This window comes from Theropithecus gelada, chromosome 1, assembly GCF_003255815.1.
Source record: "Theropithecus gelada isolate Dixy chromosome 1, Tgel_1.0, whole genome shotgun sequence".
In the NCBI taxonomy this organism is placed as follows: domain Eukaryota; kingdom Metazoa; phylum Chordata; class Mammalia; order Primates; family Cercopithecidae; genus Theropithecus; species Theropithecus gelada.
This window is the reverse complement of record NC_037668.1, coordinates 67,734,281-67,758,688: the sequence shown is the minus strand read 5'-3', so window position 1 is coordinate 67,758,688 and position 24,408 is coordinate 67,734,281. Positions and strand designations below refer to the sequence as shown.

The following is a 24,408-nucleotide window of genomic DNA, read 5'->3' as shown; positions in this document are numbered from 1 at the left end:
AGAGTAAGACTTCATCTCAAAAATAAATAAATAAATAAATAAATAAATAAATAAATAAGCAAGCCAGGCGTGGTGGCACACACTGTAGTCAAGGCTACTCAGGAGGCTGAGGTGGGAGGATCATTTACGCCTGGGAGGTCAAGGCTTCAGTGAGCTGTGATTGCACTACTGCACTCCAGTCTGGATGACAAAACAACACCCTGTCTCAAAAAACAGATTTAAAAAAAATAAAATAAAATAAAAAACAATTAGGGGCTTAGCATTCAAGTAGGCACCTTGGCAAAATGGATGAATTTTGTTTGTTTGCACCCTTCCTCCAAAGCTCCATTTCCTGAACATCTCAATTCTCAGATCTTAACCATTCAGGACAGATTAAGAATTAGAATCTAATTCTACATATTAGAATTAGATGGTATCTATATATACATACACACACATTGTTTTTTGAGAGAAGGTCCTGCTCTGTCGCCCAGGCTGGAGTGCAATGGTGTGTTCAGGGCTCACTGCAACCTCAAACTTTCAGTCCCAAATGTTCCTCCCATTTCAGCCTCTCAAGTAGGTGGGACTATAGGCATGTACCACCTTGCCTGGCTACTTTTTTTTTTTTTTTTTTAATTTTTAGTAGAGACAAGGTCTTGCTAAAGTGCTGGGATTACAGAAGTAAGCCAGTATGCTTAACCAGAATCTAATATATATGACATTATTTTTATATTATCTAGGCATGCTGAGAGTCAAGGGTTTTAATACAGCATTTAGGACAACTTGCTTTATTATTCCTCTGTAGGAAAGCCAAATGCAAAAGAAGGAAACCTATTTTCTTTGACTCCAAGAGAAATCTAAATTTTCTCTAATTCAGCTTTTCACATCTTGAACCATAAAATTCTGAGGTGGGAGTAAAATTAAAGGGAGATTCTCCCAACCAGTGAAGGATGAAGAGAGAAGCAATACTACAGGAGTTTTAAGATCTCCACAGGAGCACTACTAAAGCCTATCCACAGTGAAGCAAAAGAATCATCTTTAAAGGGCTTTGGAGACACTATGATGAATGTGGACTCAGCAAAGAGGGAGGCAAGCAAAGTCCCAGGAATAACCACGGGCCTATGCAAAATGACAGAGAAAAAGTCAGTAGAGACCATTAAGTACTCAATAGTACCTTCCCATTAAGGCACTTGAAGTATGGCTCTACCTCTGGGACTTGGTATGAATATATATTATCAAAAGCCTAGTAGGTCTATTTTAAAATGTTATAATAGCTTGACAGAAATCTCTCAACTCGTCCTGAGCATCAAACCAAAATGAAACCAGCTAGTAGTGAACTTACATCTGCTGGCTGTTGACACTGAGAAGCTGTAACCAACAGAGCTCGCTCCAACTTCAAACCTGTGTGGACCATCTCCGCCTGCCAGAAAGAAGAATCAGCTATTGATGACACATTATAACTGGAGAAGTCTTGATAAGAATAACCTGAAACCTCTACTTCCATGTACTCTGATAGCAACCCAGGGCACTTCATGTTATCCTCCTCATGTATTCCGGATTCCAGGGACTGATAGCAGAATTACATATACTACTGTTCCTACTGGAACTCATCAGGGACACACATCCAGAGTTGGAAGTGAAGTTAAATGGATAATCACCTAGCCTTAAATGAAGTCATGTTAGCACCTTACACATGCATTGTGATACTGTGCACTGAAAAATCCTTCCTATTTCACATCAGCAAAATAAAACAAATGGCAACCAAAAAAACACCTTTCTTTTCTCAAAAATTGGAGACAGGAGTAAAGGCAAAGGCCTAAATTTATGCCAAAAATTCTCAAGGTATTTACTCCTTTAGGTTAAAGCTATCTCTCAAATGCTAGATACCATGACCCATTAATAAATAAATAAATAAATTTAGTGAGCTTAATACAGCAAAAGTATGAGTGCAGCACACCAACTTCAAGTTATTTCCAAATAAAAAGTTAAAAAAAAAAAGTATAGCAGAAGTAGTACAAATATCATTTTGTGAAACTTTTATCTCAGTTGCGAATATGTTCTTTATTTCTAAGGGTCATTCGTAGTCAAAAGAATTTAAGAAACATGAGACTATAAGCACTATTAAAATACAAAAATTCAAAGAAAGCAATCTATTTTTTTCTGGATTTGCATTTTTAAAACACAAATGATAAATGTTTTAAAGTTTTTTCAAATGTTACAGAACTGTATAAAGTAAAAATGCAAGCCTCCACACCCTTATTAAAGTCCCAGTCCCACTCTCTAGAGCCAAAACCATTGGCAACAGATGGTATTTGAGAGGCTCAAAATAGATTTTCCAAAACCCAAGCAACCAGTCTTGGAGAAAGGTTTAGGTGAAGAAGATCCCGAGCATGGTTACTGTTTATAAAGGATCATTCGGTGAGCTAGCAGGAAGGTTTTTTGGGTCCCAAAAATAGAGGTAGAATGTATATGTGTGTGTGGGGTGGGAGTAGGCAGTGGTGGTGATGACGTAGGAGGCATAAAGGAAGGTGGGAGAAAAGGCACCTGTCACTGCCTACTTCATATTCTTGCTGTGGGTTGAGTGTGAAAATAACCCACATTAGCATAACTAATAACTATCAAGCATAGTTTTATAAATGCTAAGTCATGATAATGACTCCTTTAAATAAGCCACTGTAAGTTTGATTATATAATATGTTGGGATCAAACGAGTGCATGTTCTTCGCTACAAAGATGAACAGAACCATATTTTATGTACCAAGCAAGCTTTCTGTACAAATATGTGATAAAAGCAAGGGTCCTAGAAAAATAGGAGGAATCGTTTCTGTGGCTGGACTGAACTCCTCAGTACAGGTAAAAGAAAAATAACATGTGTAATGCCTCAAACCAAGAGGCACTTCTCAAGGAGCTCTTAAACCAAGGATGAGGACCTTGGCTGACTGAAGAAAGCTGTCAGTCCTTAAAAGAAGGGGAAAAAGGCAAAACATCCTTACATGTTTCTGCACGTCTCCCCCAATCTCTTTACTGATCTTCAAGTACTCTGCCACAGGACCAGCAAGCAGTGAGTCAAATGCCTGCACATACGGAGCTGCTCCTGCTAAAGACAAACACACCACAAAGAATCAGCCATGCATCAGAAGGAGGCTTCTTTAAAATGTGCTTCTATATGGAAGTGAGGAGGCAAGGTAATACAGTCAACAGGATACTGGAACAGGAGTAAGGAAACCTGGGTTCTAGGTTCAGTATCACCACTAACTGGTGTGTGACCTTGACTAAATCCCTTTTCCTCTCTGAGCTTAATTTTCTTTATCTATAAAATGAAAATAAACAAAATGATCCTCCAAGGTTTCTTTTAGTGCTAACATTCTATGTTTCAATTGCTGCATGTGCAAAATGTCCAATTTGCCAATTGTTTGGAGACAGGAATTTTATTATCACTTGTCATTTGACTTATATTGGAGTCATTCTGCTAAAGAAAGAACAGGAAATATCACACAAGCAGGAAGTTCTTGTGTTAAAATAACTTAACCACAGGCCTCCCTGTACAAGTCATTTCCTTTCCTCTCTTATCTGTTCACAGCAATACAAATTACAAAAGATAAACTATCTAGATTAAGTTTTGGGAAGTTAGCTCCAAAGGAGAGAATAATAGAAAATTTTCAGGCCAAGACACTCAAAGAAAGCATTCTGCTGGGCTGTGGACTGCTTACCTTTTGAAGGACTGTCTCCATACCCACGGTGCATGTCAGAGGTATGGGACACTGCCTCCAGGCGGCCCACTGCCCTCTCCAATCTTTCTACCAGATTTTGCATGTCAGCCATAATGGACCACCTGCTGAAACAGATCAAATGTCATTTGTTATTTAAATATTAAATAGCACCTACAGAGAGAAAAACAGAAAATTACTGGTCACCCCCAGGTGGATGAAGAGGATGCCAATTCTCAGGAACAGAATAGTTTAATAAAATTAAGATGTCATCTGCAAAATGGAACAATACAAAAAATCAGATAAAAAAGTAGTCTAGTATATTTACAAAATCAAAAGACCTCAGTAAGCAAGAGAACTGCTCAGGAAAAGGTGTTCACTGAAGTAAATGCTTACTCATTCAAATACTTACTCAATATTTACTATGATACTGTGTGTGGAAAGTTAGAATTTGCAAAGGATAGTCATATATATTATCTCAGTTTGAGCCTCCCGACAACTATTCAGGAACAGAAGGATGATTACTACATGCTTAGTGATAGAAAACTTAGTTTCAGTGAAGTTAAATGACTTGCCTAGTCACACAGCCAGTGAATAGAGAAGCCAGTACTCAATTCATCTTCTGGCTCTAAGTTCAGTGTGTTTCTTCCCACAACATCCTCTGCCTGAATGTGAAATATCCCAAACCAAGATGAACAGGATATTTACTCTTCCCTCAATAATTTTTTTTTTTCAGACAAAGTCTCGTTCTGTCACCCAGGCTAGAGTGCAGTGGCAGGATCTCAGCTCACTGCAAGCTCCGCCCCCCTGGGTTCAAGGGATTCTCCTGCCTCAGTCTCCCAAGTACCTGCGGTTATAGGTGCACACCACCATGCCCGGCTAATTTTTTGTAGTTTTAGTAGTGACAGGGTTTCACTATGTTGGCTAGGATGGTCTCGAACTCTTGACTTCAAGTAATCCACCTGCCCTGGCCTCCCAAAGTGCTCGAATTGCAGGCGTGAGCCACTGTGCCCAGTCTGCCCTCAATAATTTATAGTCTAATGGGGAGACTTAACATATGCACTAACAGCTAGGAAACAAATAGAAAAAAAATGTTAAGGTGACATAAGAAAGTTGCTGATAGAGAGGCATGAGATTTCAAAGACGGGAGGAATATATCAGCTGGAAGGATCAGATAAGGATATGATGGAGAAGCTGCCATTTGAGCCAGCCTTCAAATGAAGATGAGAAAGATCTGGACATGCAGTAGGGAAGGACACTAGACACATCCAAAAGAACTTGTTATAGATCTTTCACAAGTACTATCTTATCTGAACTAGCCTAATTCAATGTCTAATATCCCAAAGAAAGTAAGCTCCAAGAGAGAAAGGACCTTATATAGCTTGTTCCTTATTGTATACTCTACCATCTAGACTACTACCTGGCAGGTAGTAGATGTTCAATAAATATTTATGAAGTTATGAACCTCACAAATAGCATTCCAAAACTCCAGAGGGACAAGGGTGCTAAAAGTTGCCCATAAGTCACACATAAGAGTGAAATACGATCAGTGCACTGCTACATAAAGTATTTGAGACCCTAAGTGATCTCATAAAAACCAGTCAGTGAAATTTCAATCCAAGCTTTGACTTGGAAAAGATTCCATTTCATGAAAGCATCGATTCAGGTAACTGAATTCAGTTCAAGTAACTGAAGCTGAATGAACTCAACTCCCTTGAAGCTGCCTAAAATGACCAGAGCAATTATGATTCCCCCAAAGATGACAGCATGCCAGAATTATCTCAATTTAACACATTGTCCTCCCTGTGGAAGAGAGAAGCAGCTCACAAGATAAAGTAAGGAAAACAATATAATCTCTGTCCATTCTTCTCTGTGTACAAGCTCTGGTCTCTATGGACCCAATCACTTGTCAGAGAGTGTTGTTTAAAAGAGAAGCAAAGGAAAAAAATGAGAATGAGAACCAAACAAACCTTTCCATTCCCTGGCCTGCAGCAGCAGCAGAAGCCTCCAGGTCTATGTCTACTCTCAAATAGAGAAGACCATAAACAGTCAACATACTTTCCCTGATGTTATGACACTATCAACTGATATCTGAATTCCTGTCCTGTTCCATTATGCATACTGATCAAGGCACAGACTCACATATATATACAATCCACCACGCTATAAATCCAGGAGAAAAGGCAAGGAATGCAATAAACTCCTATGCTACCTTCCATGAACAGATACCACTCGGTTCTGTTATAAAACAGGTTCCTTCATACATGGATGTTTCAGGTTGAGACCACTGTTAACATGAAGACACAGTACATGTGTTGCTAGAGGCTGCCAGAGTTTGTGAACATTTACCAATCTTAAATGCTGAATAATAGAGCTTCATGGGACTTTGGCTCCCTTTTTCCATATTTCACTTGTATTTGTAGGCTTTCGCTGCTAAACAATCTACAGTCTGCTGTCTGACTTAAGCAGAATGAAAAAGGACAATACAGCTACCATTTATAGCTAATCTCATTTTACCACTAACCAAATACAAAAGAACAGAAACTGTTTTTTTGTTCTTGGTGGGAGTAAGATGAGATTTGAGATGTTATGGAAAACAATGTCCAGAATTGAAGCATGACATTGTAATGTGAAAGATACACCTTTTCTCATTCCCTACACACATGTACATTCTTCAGGTGGTCATGTACACTCCTAAACCTCTGACTACCCTCATTGTAGTAATGCCAGCCTATTTGCCAGGTGGTACCACCATAACCACCTATAGACTAAAGACTACCATAACCACCTATAGGCTAAAGACTACCACAGCAGCATATCCATCTAGCTCAGGCCATTCATCTGGATTAAATTTTAGATTCAGGTCAAGTACTGTGGCTCACAACTATAATCCCAACACTCTGGAATGCCAAGGTGGGAGGAAGTGTTTAAGCCCAGGAGTCCAAGACCAGCCTGGACAACATGGCAAAATTCCATCTCTACAAAAAATAAAAAAATTAGCCAGGCATGATGGTACACACCTATAGTCCCAGCTACCCAGGAGGCTGAGGTGGGAGAATTACCTGAGCCCAGGAGGTCGAGGATGCAATGAGTAGTGATTGTACCACTGTATTCCACTGCGCTCCAGCCTGGGTGACAGAGTGAGACCCTGTCTCCAAAAAATAAAAATAAAAATAAAAATAAAAAAATAATAAAAATCCAGCTTTCACCTAGACATCTCTACCTGGATGTCCCAAAGACAACCTGAAATGTCCAAAACCAGAAATCATCTTCCCTAACGTTGCTCTAGCACTGCCATCAATCACCTGATTGATCAAGTCAGTAACTGGAAACTGTTAGGCAGTATTATATAGTAGGTAAGAGTGTTCTTTAGGCTGGGTGCAGTGGCTCACACCTGTAATCCCAGCACTTTGGGAGGCCGAGGCAGGCGGATCACCAGGTCAGGAGATCGAGACCATCCTGGCTAACACAGTGAAACCCCGTCTCTACTAAAAATACAAAAAATTGGCCGGGCGTGTGTGGTGGTGGGCGCCTGTAGTCCCAACTACTTGGGAGGCTGAGGCAGGAGAATGGCATGAATCCGGGAGGCAGAGCTTGCAGTAAGCAAGATTGCGCCACTGCACTCCAGCCTGGGTGATGGAGCGAGACTCCATCTCAAAAAAAAAAAAAAGAGTGTTCTTTAGAGAAATCAGAGAGATTGGAGGTTTGAATAACAATATGCACTGGCTTTGTGACTATAAGGAGTTATCAAACTTTCTGAGACTCAATTTCCTTATCTTTATAACGAAGACAATAATAGTACAAAAATCCAAATGGCTTCAGTGAGAATAAATGAAGGAATCCATGTAGAAGTGCTTGGCACAGTCCTGGAAAATAGTAAGGATTCCACAAACTCCCCCACAACATCTTATCAGTCATCAAAATCCACAGGCTTATGCATAGATGCCCCTTGCCTCCATCCTGACTGATAAGAGTTAGGATAGTGGCCAGGCACAGTGGCTCACTCCTCTAATCCCAGCACTTTGGGAGGCCAAGGCAGGAGGGTTGCTTGAGGTCAGGAGTTCAAGACTTGCCTGGGCAACATAGGGAGACCTCGTCGCTACAAAAATAATTTAAAATTTTTTCCAAGCATGGTGGTGTACAACTGTGGTCTCAGCTACCTTGGAGGCTGAGGTGGGAGGATGGCTTAGGCCCAGAAGGTAGAGGCTTCAGTAAGCCATGATTGTACCACTGCACTCCAGTCTGGGTAACAAAGCAAGATCTTGTCTCAAAAAAAAAGGATATCAAGACTTCACCAAGATTACTGCAATGACTTCTTGGCTAGTCTCCCCTAGTTACAGTAATAAACTTTCTTCATCCATTCTCCATATTATAGTCAGAGTGATATATCTCAACATTTCCCAGAGTATTAAATGGCATTAAAGAAATATTTATATTTGCATTTGAGATATAATATTACAGTTGCATTTGACACATACCCCAGAGCGTTCAGGGTAAAGTCCAAACAAGAATTCCTCTAATCTGGTCCTGTTTAATCTTCTACCACTCCTCAGTTTTATCTCTTGCTACACCTTTCCTTAGCACACTACAGTAACCTGGGACTACTTGCGTTTTCCAGAAAAAGTCATGCTTTCTCTCACTTCTGAGTCTTTATAATGCTATCCACGCTGCTTAGATGTTTTCCCTTTCCCATCTGCCCCTCTAGAACTCTTATTGTCCTTTAAGTCTCAGCTAAGGTATCACCTCCTGGGGAAGTATTTCTAGTATGTGCTACCTCAACACTATGCACTTATCTCTGTCACAACACTGCCCACACTAGTTTAAAATCATTTATTTGGCCAGGCGTGATGGCTCATGCCTGTAATCCCAGTACTTTGGGAGGGCAATGCGGGCAATCACTTGAGGCCAGGAGTTTGAGATCAGCCTGGCCAACATAGCAAAACCCCGTCTCTACTAAATCCCGTCTCTACTAAACATACAAAAATTACCTGGGCATGGTGCCACATGCTATAATCTCAGCTACTACAGAGGCTGAAGCACAAGAATGGCTTGAACCTGGGAAGGGGAGGTTACAATGAGCCAAGATAGTACCCCTGCACTCCAGCCTGGGTGACAGAGCAAGATTCTGTCTCAAAACATTAGTAATAACAAAATAAAATAAAATAATTTATTTAATAGTCTTCAGCAGAGTCTAAGAGTTTATGGCCATACTCCCCTGAATGCATCTGATCTCCTCTAGTCAACAGGCAACTAGCCACCCTAAGGCAAGGACCATGTCTTGCCGCTGTAATTCCAGTACTATAAACATAGGAGGCATTAAAAACACTGTATATTTGGCTCACGCCTGTAATCCTAGCACTTTGGGACGCCAAGATGGGTGGATTGCGTGAGCTCAGGAGTTCGAGACCAGCTGGGCAGCGTGGTGAAACCTCGTCTCTACTAAAATATACAAAATTAGCCAGGCGTGGTGGTGTGTGCCTGTAGTCCCAGCTACTTGGGAGACTAAGATACAAGAATTAGTTGAACCTGAGAGAAGGAGGCTGCAGTAAGCTGAGATTGCGCCACTGCACTCCAGCCTAGGCAACAGAGTAAGATTACGTTTCAAAAAAAGAAAAAAAAAAAAAAGTAGGCTAATAAGGGTGTTTAAGTAAGAAATCAAATAAATAAAGGCTCTTACTCACTCTCCCCTCAACACAGCGTGGCTATCTTCCTTATTGAATCCATGGAGAAGTGGTTTTTTTTCCTTTTTTTTGTTTAATTTTTTGCTTATCTGCTCTTGCAAGACCTTACAACCCCTCCTGTCTTTCAAATAAATGTTGCCTTCTCAGGCACAAATCACACTGATTAAGTACCATAAGGAAAGTACTCTTCTTAGAATATATAATATTAATTAAATATAATAATCATAGTTGTAAATGCTTAACATTATTAATCTGTTGATTCTTTTGAGACTTAAAATAATCCTGCACGGTATGTTATGTAGACATTGATCCCTGCTTTTAGAATGAAGAAACTGAACTGACATTCACAGCAGTTAAAAGCTTGCCAGAGATCAAACCACCAGTGAGTAAAGAACCCAGGCCTAGAGCACAAATATTCTGAATCCTACGCTGCGGCTCTTCTCGCTACTCCACAATGGCTTTTAAGAAATTAAGTGACTACATGGTTTATCATAGTATCCAGTCCTGACTTGTTTGCTAAGCACAGCACTATGGGCTCAAGGCCTCTTTATGGTGTCTTTAGTTACATTATTAGCATCTTCCATTTTTCTTTCTTTGAGATGGAGTCTCTCTCTGTTGCCCAGGCTGGAGTGCAGTGGTACGATCTCAGATCACTGCAACCTCCACCTCCTGGGTTCAAGCAATTCTCCTGCCTCAGTCTCCTGAGTAGCTGGGACTACAGGTGCGTGCCACCACACCAGGCTAATTTTTTGTATTTTTATTAGAGATGGGGTTTCACCGTGTTAGCCAGGATGGTCTTGGTCTCCTGACCTGGTGATCCACCCGCCTTGGCCTCCCAAAGTGCTGGGATTACAGGTGTGAGCCACCACACCTGGCCAGCATCTCCCATTTTTCTGCTTTTAATTTTCTCCATGGAGGCCAACTTTTTTTCAATCACATATAGAATAGATGAGACATATTTGGAAAGCAAATGTTTAAAATAAGGCTTCTCAGGCCAGGCATGATAGCTCACACCTATAATCCCAGCACTTTGGGAGGCCGAGGCAGGAGGATGGCTTAAGGCCAGAAGTTCAAGACCAGCCTGGGCAACATAGCAAAACCTCATCTCTTTTATTAAAATAAATAAATAAGGCTTCTCCCAAATACAGAAGTATCAGAGCAGAGAACTGTATGTCTGCCTCATCTTGCTCCTTGCCATTTCTGATTGTCAATAACCAAGAACTATATGTAAACCTCCATAAATGAATGTCTGGATTCCCAACTACTTAAGCATTCATCATAAAAGCTTCAGAAACAGAGGTGGTCAAAATTACACAAATCCAAATAAAATTAGGAGACTGAGGCCTGAGTTCCAAGCTGTACATACTAACTGTGTAACTTTACACAGTCACATAACGGATTGTAATCCTCATCTAGCATACAGAGATATATAAGGATCAAAAGAGGTGATTTCATAGATATGACTTATCACTTCAGAAGTCTTAAAATGCAATTCAAGGCCGGGCGCGGTGGCTCAAGCCTGTAATCCCAGCACTTTGGGAGGCCGAGACGGGCGGATCATGAGGTCAGGAGATTGAGACCATCCTGGCTAACACGGTGAAACCCCGTCTCTACTAAAAACTACAAAAAACTAGCCAGGCGAGGTGGCGGGCGCCTGTAGTCCCAGCTACTCGGGAGGCTGAGGCAGGAGAATGGCGTGAACCCGGGAGGCGGAGCTTGCAGTGAGCTGAGATCCGGCCACTGCACTCCAGCCTGGGCAACACAGCAAGACTCTGTCTCAAAAAAAAAAAAAATGCAATTCAAATGTAAAATGTGAGCACTACATATTACGTACTGGAATATAGGCTCAAGGATGGGAATTCGTCCATTCTACCTCCTGCACTGACTGTATCTTCCAGTACCTAGAAAAACTAGGCATATAGAAGATGCTAATAAAATCAAAGTGCTTAGCATTGTGGGCCTACTGAAGAAACAGACGACACATGGTCCCTCCCTTCCAGAAGCACACATATTGGTTAGGACAACAAAATAAAATGTGAATGGAATGAATACTGTAGATTATATTTGTTAACGTTTTTTGGTTTTTATTTAAAGAAAAAAAAAACCAGCTGGGCCAAGGCAGGCGGATCACGAGGTCACGAGATCGAGACCATCCCGGCTAACATGGTGAAACCCTGTCTCTACTGAAAAAAAAAATACAAAAATAGCTGGGTGTGGTTGTGGGCACCTGTAGTCCCAGCTATTTGAGAGGCTGAGGCAGGAGAATGGCATGCATGAACCCAGCAGGCAGAGCTTGCGGTGAGCCAAGATCGCTCCACTGCACTCCAGCCTGGGCAACAAAGCAAGACTCTGTCTCAAAACAAACAAACAAACAAACAAACAAATAAACAGGGTCTGGCTCTATTGACCTGACTGGAGTGCAGTGGTGTGTTCACAGCTCACTGCAGGCCTTGACCTCCTGAGTAGCTGGGACTACTAGGACTATAACTACATGCCACCATGCCTTGCTTTTTGTGTGTGTGTGTATGCGTGTGTGTATGTGTGTGGTAGAGACAGAGTCTCACTATGTTGCTCAGGCTAGTCTCAAACTCCTGGGCTCAAACAGTCCTCTTGCCTCAGCCTCCCAAAGTGCTAGGATTACAGATGTGAACCACCACACCCAGCCTATATTTTTAAAGGTTTTAAGGGAATATCCAGTTGGATTAGGGAAAGTTAAATTATCAGCCTATTCTTGCAGATTTTTCTTCACAGAATGTTGTTGCTATGGTTCTGAATTACATAAATATTACTACATGCTCTGAGAGTTCAGAGGAAATCAATAAGGACTGGCAGTAGTTTGGTTTCAGGAAGGAAGTGAGGCATCTTGAAGAGGTAAGAGAAAAAAGGGAAGCCATTCCAGAGCAAGTCAAAAGCAAAAAAGGAGACCAAGCAGGCTATGCACAGAAAATGTGAGTGGGTTAGCCTGTATAGAATATGGAGTATTATAGGAAACAAGGATGCATGAGCAATCTGGGTCAGATTATGGAGGGCACTGAAAGCCAGGGAAAATTTAAATTTGATGTTGTGATAAATGTGAAGTCACTCAAGTGTTTTGAGAGTGAAAGAATAATATGATGAAAGCAAAGTGCTTACAAGTACTCTGATAAACAGAATGGGATGTGGAGACAAGTGATGATATTAGGGTCTAGAAAGTCAGACCCTAATAGAAAAGCTGTTATTCATCTAGCTGTAAAATAAGGCTACTACAAAAGATATTTGTATTTATTTATTATTATTGTTATTTTTTGAGATGGAGTCTCATTCTGTTGCCCAGGCTGGAGTGCAATGGCATGATCTCAGCTCACTGCAACCTCCACCTCCCAGGTTCTAGTGATTCTCCTGCCTCAGCCTCTTGAGTAGCTGGAACTACAGGCATGCATGCACCACCATGCCCTGTAAATTTTTGTATTTTTAGTAGAGACAGGGTTTCACCATGTTGGCCTGGCTGGTCTCAAACTCCTGATCTCAGGTGATCCACCCGCCTTGGTCTCCCAAAGTGCTGGGATGACAGGCATGAACTACGGTGCCCAGCCTACAAAAGATGTTTCAAAGGAAAAAAATCCACAACATCTGGTGTCTAACCAAATATTGGAACAAAATGAAAAGAATCAATTAACCTGTAAATAAGCAATTTAGGCAATTAAGAGACCAGCACCTGAATTAAGTGCTGTACGGAATATAAAAGAAAGGTAAAAATAGAAAAGAAAGGTAAAATAGTTTCCCTGTCCTAAGGGAGTCAAAGAGAGACAGGAGAGCAGGAGAGACAAAGCTATTGACTCACTGGTTCTCAGGATTAGAGGGATTCTAGAAATCATCTTGTAAAAATACCACCTTATGCCAGAACAGTCCTTTCAATTAGCAATTAGTCAGGCAGCCTCTGCTCAAACACCTTCAGTGATGGAGAACCCAGGACTTCTGGAGGCAGCCCATTCCATTCAGACAGCTCAAAGTATTAAAAAGTTCTTCCTTATATGGAGGCAAATCTGCCTCCCTGCAACTTCCACCCACGAATCTTGGTTCTGCCCTTGGAGGTCACATGAAACAAGTGTGCATTAAACTGAGAACAAGTACTAACTGTATGGTACTGACTGTGAGCACAGTAGCATTCAGAGAAGGGAGACAAAGATGACTCCAGATTTGCAAATATGGGGGCCTTAAGAGAATAATGACATTATGGGCAGAAATGGGTTGTGGCAAGTTCTAGTTAGGGCAACAAGATGAGGTCAGTTTTGGAAATGCTGGGTTTGAAAAGAAGACAAAGCTTCTAAGTGGAAATGACTAGCAAGTATTTAGAAATGAAACCTGGGAAACAATCAAGACTGGACATAATGTTTGCAAATCATTGGCAAAGAACTGTCATGAAGTCATGAGAATAGACCAGCTCTTGGAGGGATATCATGCAGAGCAAAAAGAAACTATGAGCTTGATTCTCCAGCAATGTCTATTGTGGTTTGAAACCAAACAACCAGGCCGGGCGCAGTGGCTCATGCCTGTAATCCCAGCACTTTGGGAGGCTGAGGCAGGTGGATAACCTGAGGTCAAGAGTTTGAGACCAGCCTGGCTAAAATGGCGAAACCTCGTCTCAACTAAAAATACAAAAATTAGCCAGGCATGGTGGTGCACGCCTGTAATCCTAGAAATCATCTTGTAAAAACACCATCTTATGCCAGAACTGAGGCACAAGAATCTCTTGAACCCAGGAGGCTGAGGTTGCAGTGACCCGAGATCGCGCCACTGCACTCCAGCCTGGGCGACAGAGAGACACCCTGTCTCAAAAAAAAATCAGAAATGGCTAGTGATTCCTGCCAAAGCTGCTTCACACTCTCATACTTCTAACAACTTAACCCAATTCCTTCTGCCTATTCAAGGAAGTCATTCAGAAGTAAATGGAACCAGGTTACTCGTGCAGTTCTTGTCACATCCCACCAGGCAATGAAGCCAGTAGCATGAATTTCCACTTGAGTAGGAAGTTGCTATGCTTGAAATGTTTTCTACTTTGTCCCATAGTTGTTTTTCTAAGTCATCATCCTTAAGTAAAATTGAAAAGAAAGCAACCGTACAAATCAGCCTGTCTACTATGGTAGCCCAATTGATTTGCTTCAAAATGCTTCCCTTGCCCTTAATTTTGTAATCCTGTTCCTGAGGTTTTATCCTAAGAAAGTAAATCATAATGTGAGGAAAGTGATAAGCATGGAGATGTTTGCTGCAATGTTAGATCTATCGATCTATCTGTACCTATCTTGGATTTCTAATTATAGGGGAACAGCTAAATGGAGTGTGAAAAAAACTTGAACACAAAATTTACAATATTTGTCACATTTGGGTGATGGGGTTTTTGACAATTTCTACCTCAGTGTTCCAAACTTTCTTTTAACATATAATCTTTTATAATGATAATAAAATCTCTACTTAGGTATCTCTTCTAAATTACCACTAAACTATATATTAGTTAGTTCTACTTCTAATAAATTCTTATCACTAGGTTTTAACATGTCACAAAGTAAAACCTACACATGCTACCAGAAGATACAAGTTGGCTTACCACAGAAACCAAGTAACAGGAACCACTTTACCCCAGTAAAGATGCCAGTTAGGCCAGGTACAATGGTTCATGCCTGTAATCCCAGCACTTTGGGAGGCCGAGAAGGGCAGATCACCTAAGGTAAGGAGTTCGAGACCAGCCTGGCCAACGTGGCAAAACCCTGTCTCTTTAGCCAGGCATGGTGGTGGGCACCTGTAATCCCAGTTACTCAAGAGACTGAGGCAGGAGAATTGCTTGAGCCTGGGAGGTAGAAGTTGCAGTGAGCCGAGGTCAGGCCACTGCACTCCAGCCTGGACAGAACAAGACACCATCTCAAAAAAAAAAAAAAAAAAAAAGATGCCATCTAAATCTAACCCAAATCAGGAGCCACTGTTCTTCTCTAAGCATTTGGTTTCACTGATTAAACCAATGACATTTAGTGCCTGAGTCACTGCCACCCGAGGTTTAGATTTAAAAAGAATGGCCTATCTTCTAGGGAGAGAAGGAATCCAACCCATTATCAACACCTGCCTCCTGTTTCCTCCTTACGCATGTCCTTTATCTGAAACTCCAGGAGTGAGTAAAGTTACTGTATAAAGTGAAATTAGACTTGGGAACTAGCTGTTTCAATGTCTGGGGCAAACAGGTAACTTTGTGTGGTCATGGGTTCTCTTCTCTCCTACGTTCAAAGAATATTATGAAGACTAATTGCACAGAGCATTCAGCAGTCCCTTTCTACTTCTACATGTGTTATAGCGTATAAGGGAAAACCGTATTGGCTGATTTCAGCTTGAATAGTTGCTTTAAAAGAACAGCATTTCCCACTCTCATATTTAAAGATGGATTCAAGGATGACGTTTGTCCTTAGCCAAGATTCATCTACAAGTAGAAATATGGAATATTTTAAGTCTATAATTAACTAAAGTATAGGAATTTCAATGCCCTCTGGAGGGAAAAAAATGCCCTCTGGAGGAAAACAAAACAAAACAAAACAAAGCAAGCCTGCTCCTTCCATTAAACATTTCAACTATTTTCCAGCCAAATGGGAAAGTTTGGTACAAAAGGTCTGGTAATACAAGGCAAACAAAGCAGCACTGTAGCTGAGGCATATTTTTAGAACTTTGTTTTTATCAGGTTAACATACAGTACATCAAGAAGAAATTGCATGGTGAATGCTGTAGCTGCATTAATTTAAGGTTATGAAACTACAGTCATGCATTATGTAATGACATTTTGGTCAATGATGGACCACATATACAACAGTGGTCCCATAAGATTACAATACCCTATTTTTACTGTACTTTAAAAATGTGGCCAGGAACGGTGGCTCATGCCTATAATCCTAGCCCTTTGGGAGGCTGAGGCTGGCAGAAGGTCAGGAGTTTGAGACCAGCCTGGCCAATATAGTTAAACCCCATCTCTACTAAAAATACAAAAATTAGCCAGGCGTTTTGTTGCACGCCTGTAGTCCCAGCTACTCGGGAGGCTGAAGCAGAAGAATTGCTTGAACCCGGGAGGCAGAGGTTGCAGTGAGCAGTGAGCCAAGATCATGCCACTGCACTCCAGCCTGGGTGGCAGAGCGAGACTCAGTCTCAAAAAAAAAAAAAAAAAAAAAAACAGTTTAGATAAACAAATACTTACACTGTGTTACAAACTGCCTACAGTATGAGATACAGTAACATACTATACAGGTTTGTAGCCCAGGAGCAATAAGTTACACCATATAGTCTAGATGTGCAGTACCATCTAAATTTGTGCAAGTACACTCTATGATGTTCCCACAATGATGAAATCACCTAATGACAAATTTCTCAGGATGTATCCCTGTCATTAAGCAACACATGACTGTATAATTTTATCAACTAAAATAAATGTGAATACTCGATAAACTATATGCAACTTTAGTGTTTGTTTTTTGTTGTTGTTGTTTTTGTTTTTTTTTGAGACAGAGTCTTGCTCTGTCACTCAGGCTGGCGCAGATCATGCAGTGGTGTGATCTTAGCTCACTGCAACCTCCACCTCCCCAGGTTCAAGTGATTCTCCTGCCTCAGCCTCCCTAGTAGTTGGGATTACAGGTATAGCCACCACACCTGGCTAATTTCTGTATTTTTCGTAGGGACGGGGTTTCACCATGTTGGCCAGGCTGGTCTCGAACTCCTGACCTCAGGTGATCTGCCCACCTCGGCCTCCCAAAGTGCTGGGATTACAGGCGTGAATCACCACGCCTAGCATATACGCAACTTTAAAATAAATAGTCCCGGCCTGGCGCGGTGGCTCACACCTATAATCCCAGCACTTTGGGAGGCCGAGGTGGGTGGATCACCTGAGGTTGGGAGTTCGAGACCAGTCTGACCAACAAGGAGAAACCCCATCTCCACTAAAAAAATACAAAATTAGTTGGGCATGGTGGCGTATGCCTGTAATCCCAGCTACTCGGGAGGCCGAGACAGGAGAATTGCTTGAACCCGGGAGGCGGAGATTGAGGTGAGCCGAGATCGTGCCACTGCACTCCAGCCTAGGCAACAAGAGCGAAACTCCATCTCAAAAATAAAAAATAAAATAAATAGACCCTGTCCACTAAAACCAAGCACTCTGAATACAAGCAACGCGAACAAAACAGGAATTTACATAATTTTCAATAGAGAGGGAAATCTGCTGACTTACACTGCAAACAAGAAGCTTGCTTCTAGTACTTAAATCAATGGCATTTCTCTAAGATCACATCTGCCAGGTGTGGTGGCTCATGCCTGTAATCCCAGTGACTCAGGAGACTGAGGCCAGAGAATCACCTGAGGCCAGGGGTTTGAGATCAGCCCAGACAACATAGTGAGACCCTATCTCTGAAAAAAATCAAACTTTTAGCCAAGTGTGCAGTGGCTCATGCCTGCAATTCCAGCACTTTGGGAGGCTGAGGTGGGTGGTTCCATCGAGGAGTTTGAGACCAGCCTGCCCAACATGGCAAAACCTTGTCCCTACTGAAAATACAAAAATTAGCTGAGTGTGGTGGTGTGTGCCTGTAGTCCCAGCTACTCGGGAGGCTGAGGCAGGAGAATTGCTTGAACCCGGGAGGGGGAAGCTGCAGTGAGCCTAGATCGCGCCACTGCACTCCAGCCTGGGCAACGGAGCGAAACTCCATCTCAAAAAAACAAAAAACAAAAGAAATAAAAAACACTGTAGTCCCAGCGACTCAGGAGGCTGAGGTGAGAAGATTACTTGAACCCAGAAGTTGGAGGTTGCAGTGAGCCATGACTGCAACATTGTACTCCAACCTGCACACCCAGAAATTCCTTGAAGGGTAATTTCTTGAGGCTTCAACAAAAACAAATGATTCATTCATTGCAGGGTACTGAGTGCTTATCATGTACCACTGACTGTGCTAAGTATGGCTATGGGGCCTGCCCTCACAGAATTTAGTTGGGGACATTGTACAATCATAGCTACGATACTTTCTAATGCAGCAATTCTCAACCAGGGGCAATTTTGTCCTCCAGGAGACATATGGCAATGTCTGAAGACATTTTTGATTGTCACAACTGAGGAAGTGTTATTGGCATCTACTGGGTAGAGACAGATGCTGCTTAATATCCTACAATACACAGGACAACTCCATAATAAAGAATTATACGGTCCAAAATGTCAATTGGGCCAATGTTGAGAAACCCTGTTCTAATTTAACAAGGAGCATAGGGAGGTGCGAAAGGTTAAGTAAATGCTAGTTCAGGACTTTCTAAATTAGAAAGTCAACGTGTACCATCTAATAAAAATTAAGATAAGGGCCTAAACTGTGGAGAACTCTGTAAGATGGACAAAAGAGTCTAGAATTGATTCTTTGCAAATATGAAGTCAGTGAAGAGTAACAAGACGAAAAATGCTTCTTCTTAGAGAACTTTAAATTAAAGATTAGTCTGGTTGTCACAGAGAAGCTGAAGTATAGGTCATGAATGCCAGGTTAGCACAAATAAAGAAAGAAACTGATGGCAACATTTCAAAGGAATAATCACTAGGATTGGGTAAGATACCGCTCAAGAACTCTCAGATTTCAAATCTCAGCATTAAATTTCAAACCAGAGGTTCAGCTTCCAGTGACACTTTGCATTTGCTTAAGTTAAAAGAAAAATCTTTGATTCACAATACTTCACAAAAAACTGAAAGGAGGAAGTCACCTTTTTTTTTTCTTGTAGAGACAGGGGTCTCACTATGTTGACCAGGTTAGTCTCCAATTCAGCCTCAAGAAAGTAACTTTTTTTTTTTTTTTTTTTTTTTGAGACGGAGTCTCGCTCTGTAGCCCAGGCTGGAGTGCAGTGGCCGGATCTCAGCTCACTGCAAGCTCCGCCTCCCAGGTTCACGCCATTCTCCGGCCTCAGCCTCCCGAGTAGCTGGGACTACAGGCGCCCGCCATCTCGCCCGGCTATTTTTTGTATTTCTTAGTAGAGACGGGGTTTCACTGTGTTCGCCAGGATGGTCTCGATCTCCTGACCTCGTGATCCGCCCATCTCGGCCTCCCGAAGTGCTGGGATTACAGGCTTGAGCCACCGCGCCCGGCCGAAAGTAACTTTTTAAAAGCTAAAAAAAATAACTGCAACCAGGAAAAAGGGTGAGAATAAGAGATCATCCATGAGAATAAAAGATCATCTGTAGGTTGGAAACAAAACATTTTACAGACTCAATAGCTAACCTCCAAAGCAAAAATATACTCACTGAATCTTAACAATATCACCACCTTTGGTTTGCACATCAGGCTGTATTCTACAAAGTACTTTCACTGCTACCATTTTATTTAAACTTCTCTGAGATATCAATTATGCCCACCTAATTGAGGAAGTATTTCTGGAAAAAGCGAGAAACTCCTTTTTTCTTTTTTTTTGAGACAGAGTCTCATTGTCACCCAGGCTGGAGGGCAGTGGTACAATCTCAGCTCACTGCAACCTCCACCTTCCGGGTTCAAGCGATTCTCCTGCCTCAGCCTCCCGAGCAGCTGGGACTACAGGTGTGCGCCACCACGCCCAGCTAATTTTTGTATTTTTAGTAGAGACGGTGTTTCACCATGTTGGCCAGGCTGGTCTTGAACTCCTGATATGAAGTGATTTGCCCACCTCAGCCTCCCAGAGTGCCAGGATTACAGATGTGAGTCACTGTGCCAGGCCCAGAAATGTATTTATGCTGGACCTGGGCAAATCAATCAGCAAACTGCCAACCACAAAATCAAATCCAAACAAATTCAACAAGGCATTAAAAGCCCTTTACCCTGGGCGCGGTGGCTCACACCTGTAATCACAACACTTTGGGAGGCCAAGGCGGGCGGATCACGAGGTCAAGAGTTCAAGACCAGCCTGGCCAGCATGGTAAAACCCTGTCTCTACTAAAAAGACAAAAATTAGCAGGGCATGGTGGCGTGCACCTGTAATCCCAGTTACTCGGGAGGCTGAGGCAGGAGAATTGCTTGAACTTGGGAGATGGAGGTTTCAGTGAGCTGAGATAGTGCCACTGCACACCAGCCTGGGCAACAGAGCAAGACTCCGTCTCAAAACAAACAAACAAAAGCCCTTCACAACTTGGCTGACATCTAACCTTTTTTGCAGTCTGGTCTTCTGCAAAACTCCAGGCCCCAGTATTTCACTAAACAATTCAGGCCCTCTCCTGTCTCCGTTATCTTTACTCTTGCTGTTTCCTTTAGCTGACCCACCTTATTAGACATCTTTGCCTGGATGTGCTACAAACACCTCAAACTAAAAACATTCAAAATGCATTTTTTTCCCATGTCACTTCCCTAATTTACCTCTCATACTCTTTATCTGAATGGTACTACCCAGTTCCCTAAGACAGAAAGCCAGGCAATCGTGCTACTCTTACTTCTTCATTCCCATAATCAGCCTCCAATTCTACGGATTCTATCTTCTTAATATTGCTCACATATGATCCCTCTACATTCCCATTTCCACCGTCTTAGTTCATGTCTTAGTTCATGTCTACAGCAAGAGCTTCCAAACACTGGTTTACTTCCCCCATAGGCCTGGTCCCCTCCTACTTGACAGAATGAACTTTCTAAAATATAAATCTGATGACATCATTTTCCTGCATAAAACCCTTCAAAGCATCTCTATAGCTTTCAGGGTAAAAATCCAAATTCTTTAGCATGACTTACAATGTCCTCCACATATGACTGACCTGACCACATCTCACTTCCTCCACTTCCCCAACCATTACTAGAATTCCAGTGACACTGAACTAGTCGTGGTCTTTCAGCTGTCCAGTTCTCCAGGTCCTTGCACCTGTAGTAGTCTCTGCCTGGAAATCCCTTTTCCAGATTCCCTATATAGCTACATAAATATTTCAAGAGTTAGCCTCCCATTTCCTCCTGGAAGCCTGGACAACTGGCTTAGGTATTTCTCCTCTGTGCTCTTGTAGCCCTGTGCTATGCGCTATGAAACTGTAAGCCATCCCTCATTTACTTGTCTATTTCCTCTCCCACTGTAAACTCCAGAAGAACTGTATTCTTTGCCACAAAGGCTGTCTCATTAAAATGTGCCTCATACATGCTAAGGTCTTAACAAATATCTGGTGGGGCCGGACACGGCGGCTCACGCCCATAATCCCAGCACTTTGGGAGGCCGAGGTGGGGGATCACCTGAGGTCAGGAGTTTGAGAGCAGCCTGGCCTTCACGGGGAAACCCCATCTCTACTAAAAATACAGTGAGCTGAGATCCGGCCACTGCACTCCAGCCTGGGTGACACAGCGCGAGACTCCGTCTCAAAAAAAAATACAAAAAAATAAATTAATTAAAGTCTGGTAAATGATAAATGTGCTGATCTGCTCAAGGATTTTCACTTGAAGAGAGATCCCACAAAGAGCTTCAACTGACACAGTTCTGATGCTAATCTGTCTCAAATGTTCTCATTCCCCTCTTCGAACACATTCCTATTTATCCTTCAAAATTCATCTTAAAAACTCTGCTTCTTCAGAAGGGCTTTTCCTGAACCCCTTGTTACATACTTTCTTTTTTTTTTTTTTTTTTTTGAGACGGAGTCTCGCTCTGTAGCCCAGGCTGGAGTGCAGTGGCCGGATCTCAGCTCACTGCAAGCTCCGCCTCCCGGGTTCACGCCATTCTCCGGCCTCAGCCTCCCGAGTAGCTGGGACTACAGGCGCCCGCCACCTCGCCCGGCTATTTTTTGTATTTCTTAGTAGAGACGGGGTTTCACCGTGTTAGCCAGGATGGTCTCGATCTCCTGACCTCGTGATCCGCCCATCTCGGCCTCCCAAAGTGCTGGGATTACAGGCTTGAGCCACCGCGCCCGGCCGTTACATACTTTCAGAGCACCGTGTTCTTTCCTAACTCTCATCAACATAATTATTTGTTAAACATCCCTGCAAACAGTGCTAGCTCCATGCGGGCAGGGTCTACATTGTTTTGTTTTAAAGCTGCATTCCCCGCATCTGGGAAAATGCTGGCACAGAATAAACACAGTTTGTTACGCTGAATTTAATCCTGTGGGGTCAGCAGAGATCTCCACTTAAATGATGAACAAAAGGAGGCTCAAAGAAGTTAAATAAGGCACCTATGGCCATAGACACTTGGCACTGAGGCCAGACCAAACCTGAGCCGTCTGGTTTCAGGTCCAGAAGTACACACCTTCAATAAAGTTAGCCTGGCTTTTCAAAACAAGAGCAACAGCCGAGGAGGAAAAGGAGGATATCTGCCCGTAAATACAAGGATTTGCCCGCCTCTCTTGTAAAAACTCCCTAGGCATTTCAAACGGCTCAATTTGGGAAGAGGGGAAAAAAAAGTTCCACGCCAGCGATGGCCTTTGACCTGCAGCAGCCTTAGGGGCAACACCGACCGGAAGACCATCCCAAGTTAGAGAGGTTCCGAACAACAAGGGAAGGAACCAGGGCTGGTCATCTTAGGAACCAGGACCATGATTCTGATTATTTTCCTCACTCGCTATATATCTCGGACTAGCCTCTTCTCTAGGGATCAATTTACCCATCAGTGCAATGGGAGCATCAACAGGGAACAGGAAAGACTCTCCGATCTCGGAGGTTCCTTCCAGTCAGAGCACCTCAGGAATCAGGCCTCCGCTGAAAATGATGGGCGACACTGCGAAATCGGGCAGAGGGGCCTCCCTCGGGCAACCGGACTCAGCTGCTCACCCCGGCCCCACCTCAAGAGACCGCGCCCAGGAGTCCGGGTCGGCCTGAGGGCCTCAGCCCCGGCCCTCTGGGCAGGGTTCACGACACGCGCGCAGGCCAGAAGGGCCATTAACAACACCAGGGGCCCATGGGCCCCGGAGGAGACCCCAGTCCCTACCAAGCTGCACACCCTCACCTCAGAGTTCTGCCTCACCTCCGGACTACGATCAGCCGCTCTCCGCTTCCGGCAAGAACCGCCCAGCAATCTCCGCGCGACCCACTTCCGGGCCCTCACTGGGCGCGGCACCCCCACCGGAAATGAGCCGCCGGCTGAAGCGCTAGGCTGGCCCGCGACTGGGCAGGAAGTCTCACCGCCCCGCTCGTGACTCCGCCCCCCTTTGCCACGCCCCGGAGAAAGCGGCCCAGCTCGCACAGAGGGCACTTGGGGAAGAGCCCCGCCCTCAAGGCGGGAGCGACGCGAGGTTCACAAGCGAGGTCACGCCCTCGGGCCGCTTTACCTACCCGGAATCGTCCCCGAGACCCGGGCGCAGGAAGGGCAGAAGTCCCTGGCTAAGCTCCTCTCTGGAAGGAACAGAAGAGTGGCTAGTTCTCTGTCAGTTTGGTCTCAGTGGCAGAGGCCGGTTCCTTTCCGCTGCAGTCCGGAAAGGGTCTTGGAACGACTGGGGTCCAGGATTCTCTGAGGGCAGGAATCCGGTCGGCCGTCAGCTCTTGGTGGGGATCGAGGCCAAGCTCCCCCTGTCTCTGGGCGTGCATACCTCGGTTTCACCGTTTGTGACGTGGGAAGGCAATTAGTCTGGACATTGTTGTGGGAGGACTTGCGGAGACTGGGCGCAGGGTGTGGGGGTCAGTGAGGGCGCTGTGGGTCAGCCCCAGCCCGGCTGGCAGTCCCGGGACTGGGAAGGTAAGAAACCCTCCGCTCTCACCCCACTTCCTGTTTGGTCGGTGTGTTTTGTGACCATAGATGGTCAGGTCTGGGGCCGCGCGAGAGCCTCCGCCCTTGTGGTTTTGGAGCCCTTCCTCCCGGCGCGCAGGGTGTGGTCCCCGAGAATAAGATGAGCAAAATTAAAGCAGATCCTGCACCCACCATGCTGAAATCCGGCTTCTGAGGCAGCCTCGCCCTGGGCTGCGCGGGCCCAGGCGGCTGCTACTCGGTTCAGGGGGAGGTTCCGCACGGTGGCTGCCGCGCGCAGGGGAGGATTCACTTCCTTGCTCCTTGGGCTGGGAGATCCGATCTTTGTTCCCTCAAGACTCACGCTCTCCAACCGGTCATTATCCTCCCACAAAGATTTATTTCTAGAAAAAACTGGCGAGTGCCACAGTTCCCGCCCCTTC

General features: G+C 43.6%; 1 protein-coding gene across 13 annotated transcripts in view; it reads right to left on the bottom strand.

Moving 5' to 3' along the window:
- The window catches only part of CAP1 (cyclase associated actin cytoskeleton regulatory protein 1), a 33,021-nt gene extending 9,047 nt beyond the window's left edge, over positions 1–23,974 (bottom strand). Inside the window, exons 1-5 of one of the 13 annotated variants that reach the window (XM_025372212.1) lie at positions 23,252–23,973; positions 3,793–3,811; positions 3,690–3,723; positions 2,973–3,076; positions 1,322–1,399 (exon numbers count right to left, since the gene is read on the bottom strand). In XM_025372212.1, the coding sequence (XP_025227997.1) occupies positions 1,322–1,399; positions 2,973–3,076; positions 3,690–3,723; positions 3,793–3,801 (225 nt within the window). In that variant the 5' untranslated portion in view covers positions 3,802–3,811; positions 23,252–23,973. Of the gene's footprint in view, positions 1–1,321; positions 1,400–2,972; positions 3,077–3,689; positions 3,815–20,777; positions 20,867–22,909; positions 23,223–23,251 lie in introns of those variants that run through there. The other 12 variants (XM_025371826.1, XM_025371846.1, XM_025371608.1 and 9 more) reach the window with 12 other exon arrangements.
- Positions 23,975–24,408: the final 434 nt, after the last annotated feature.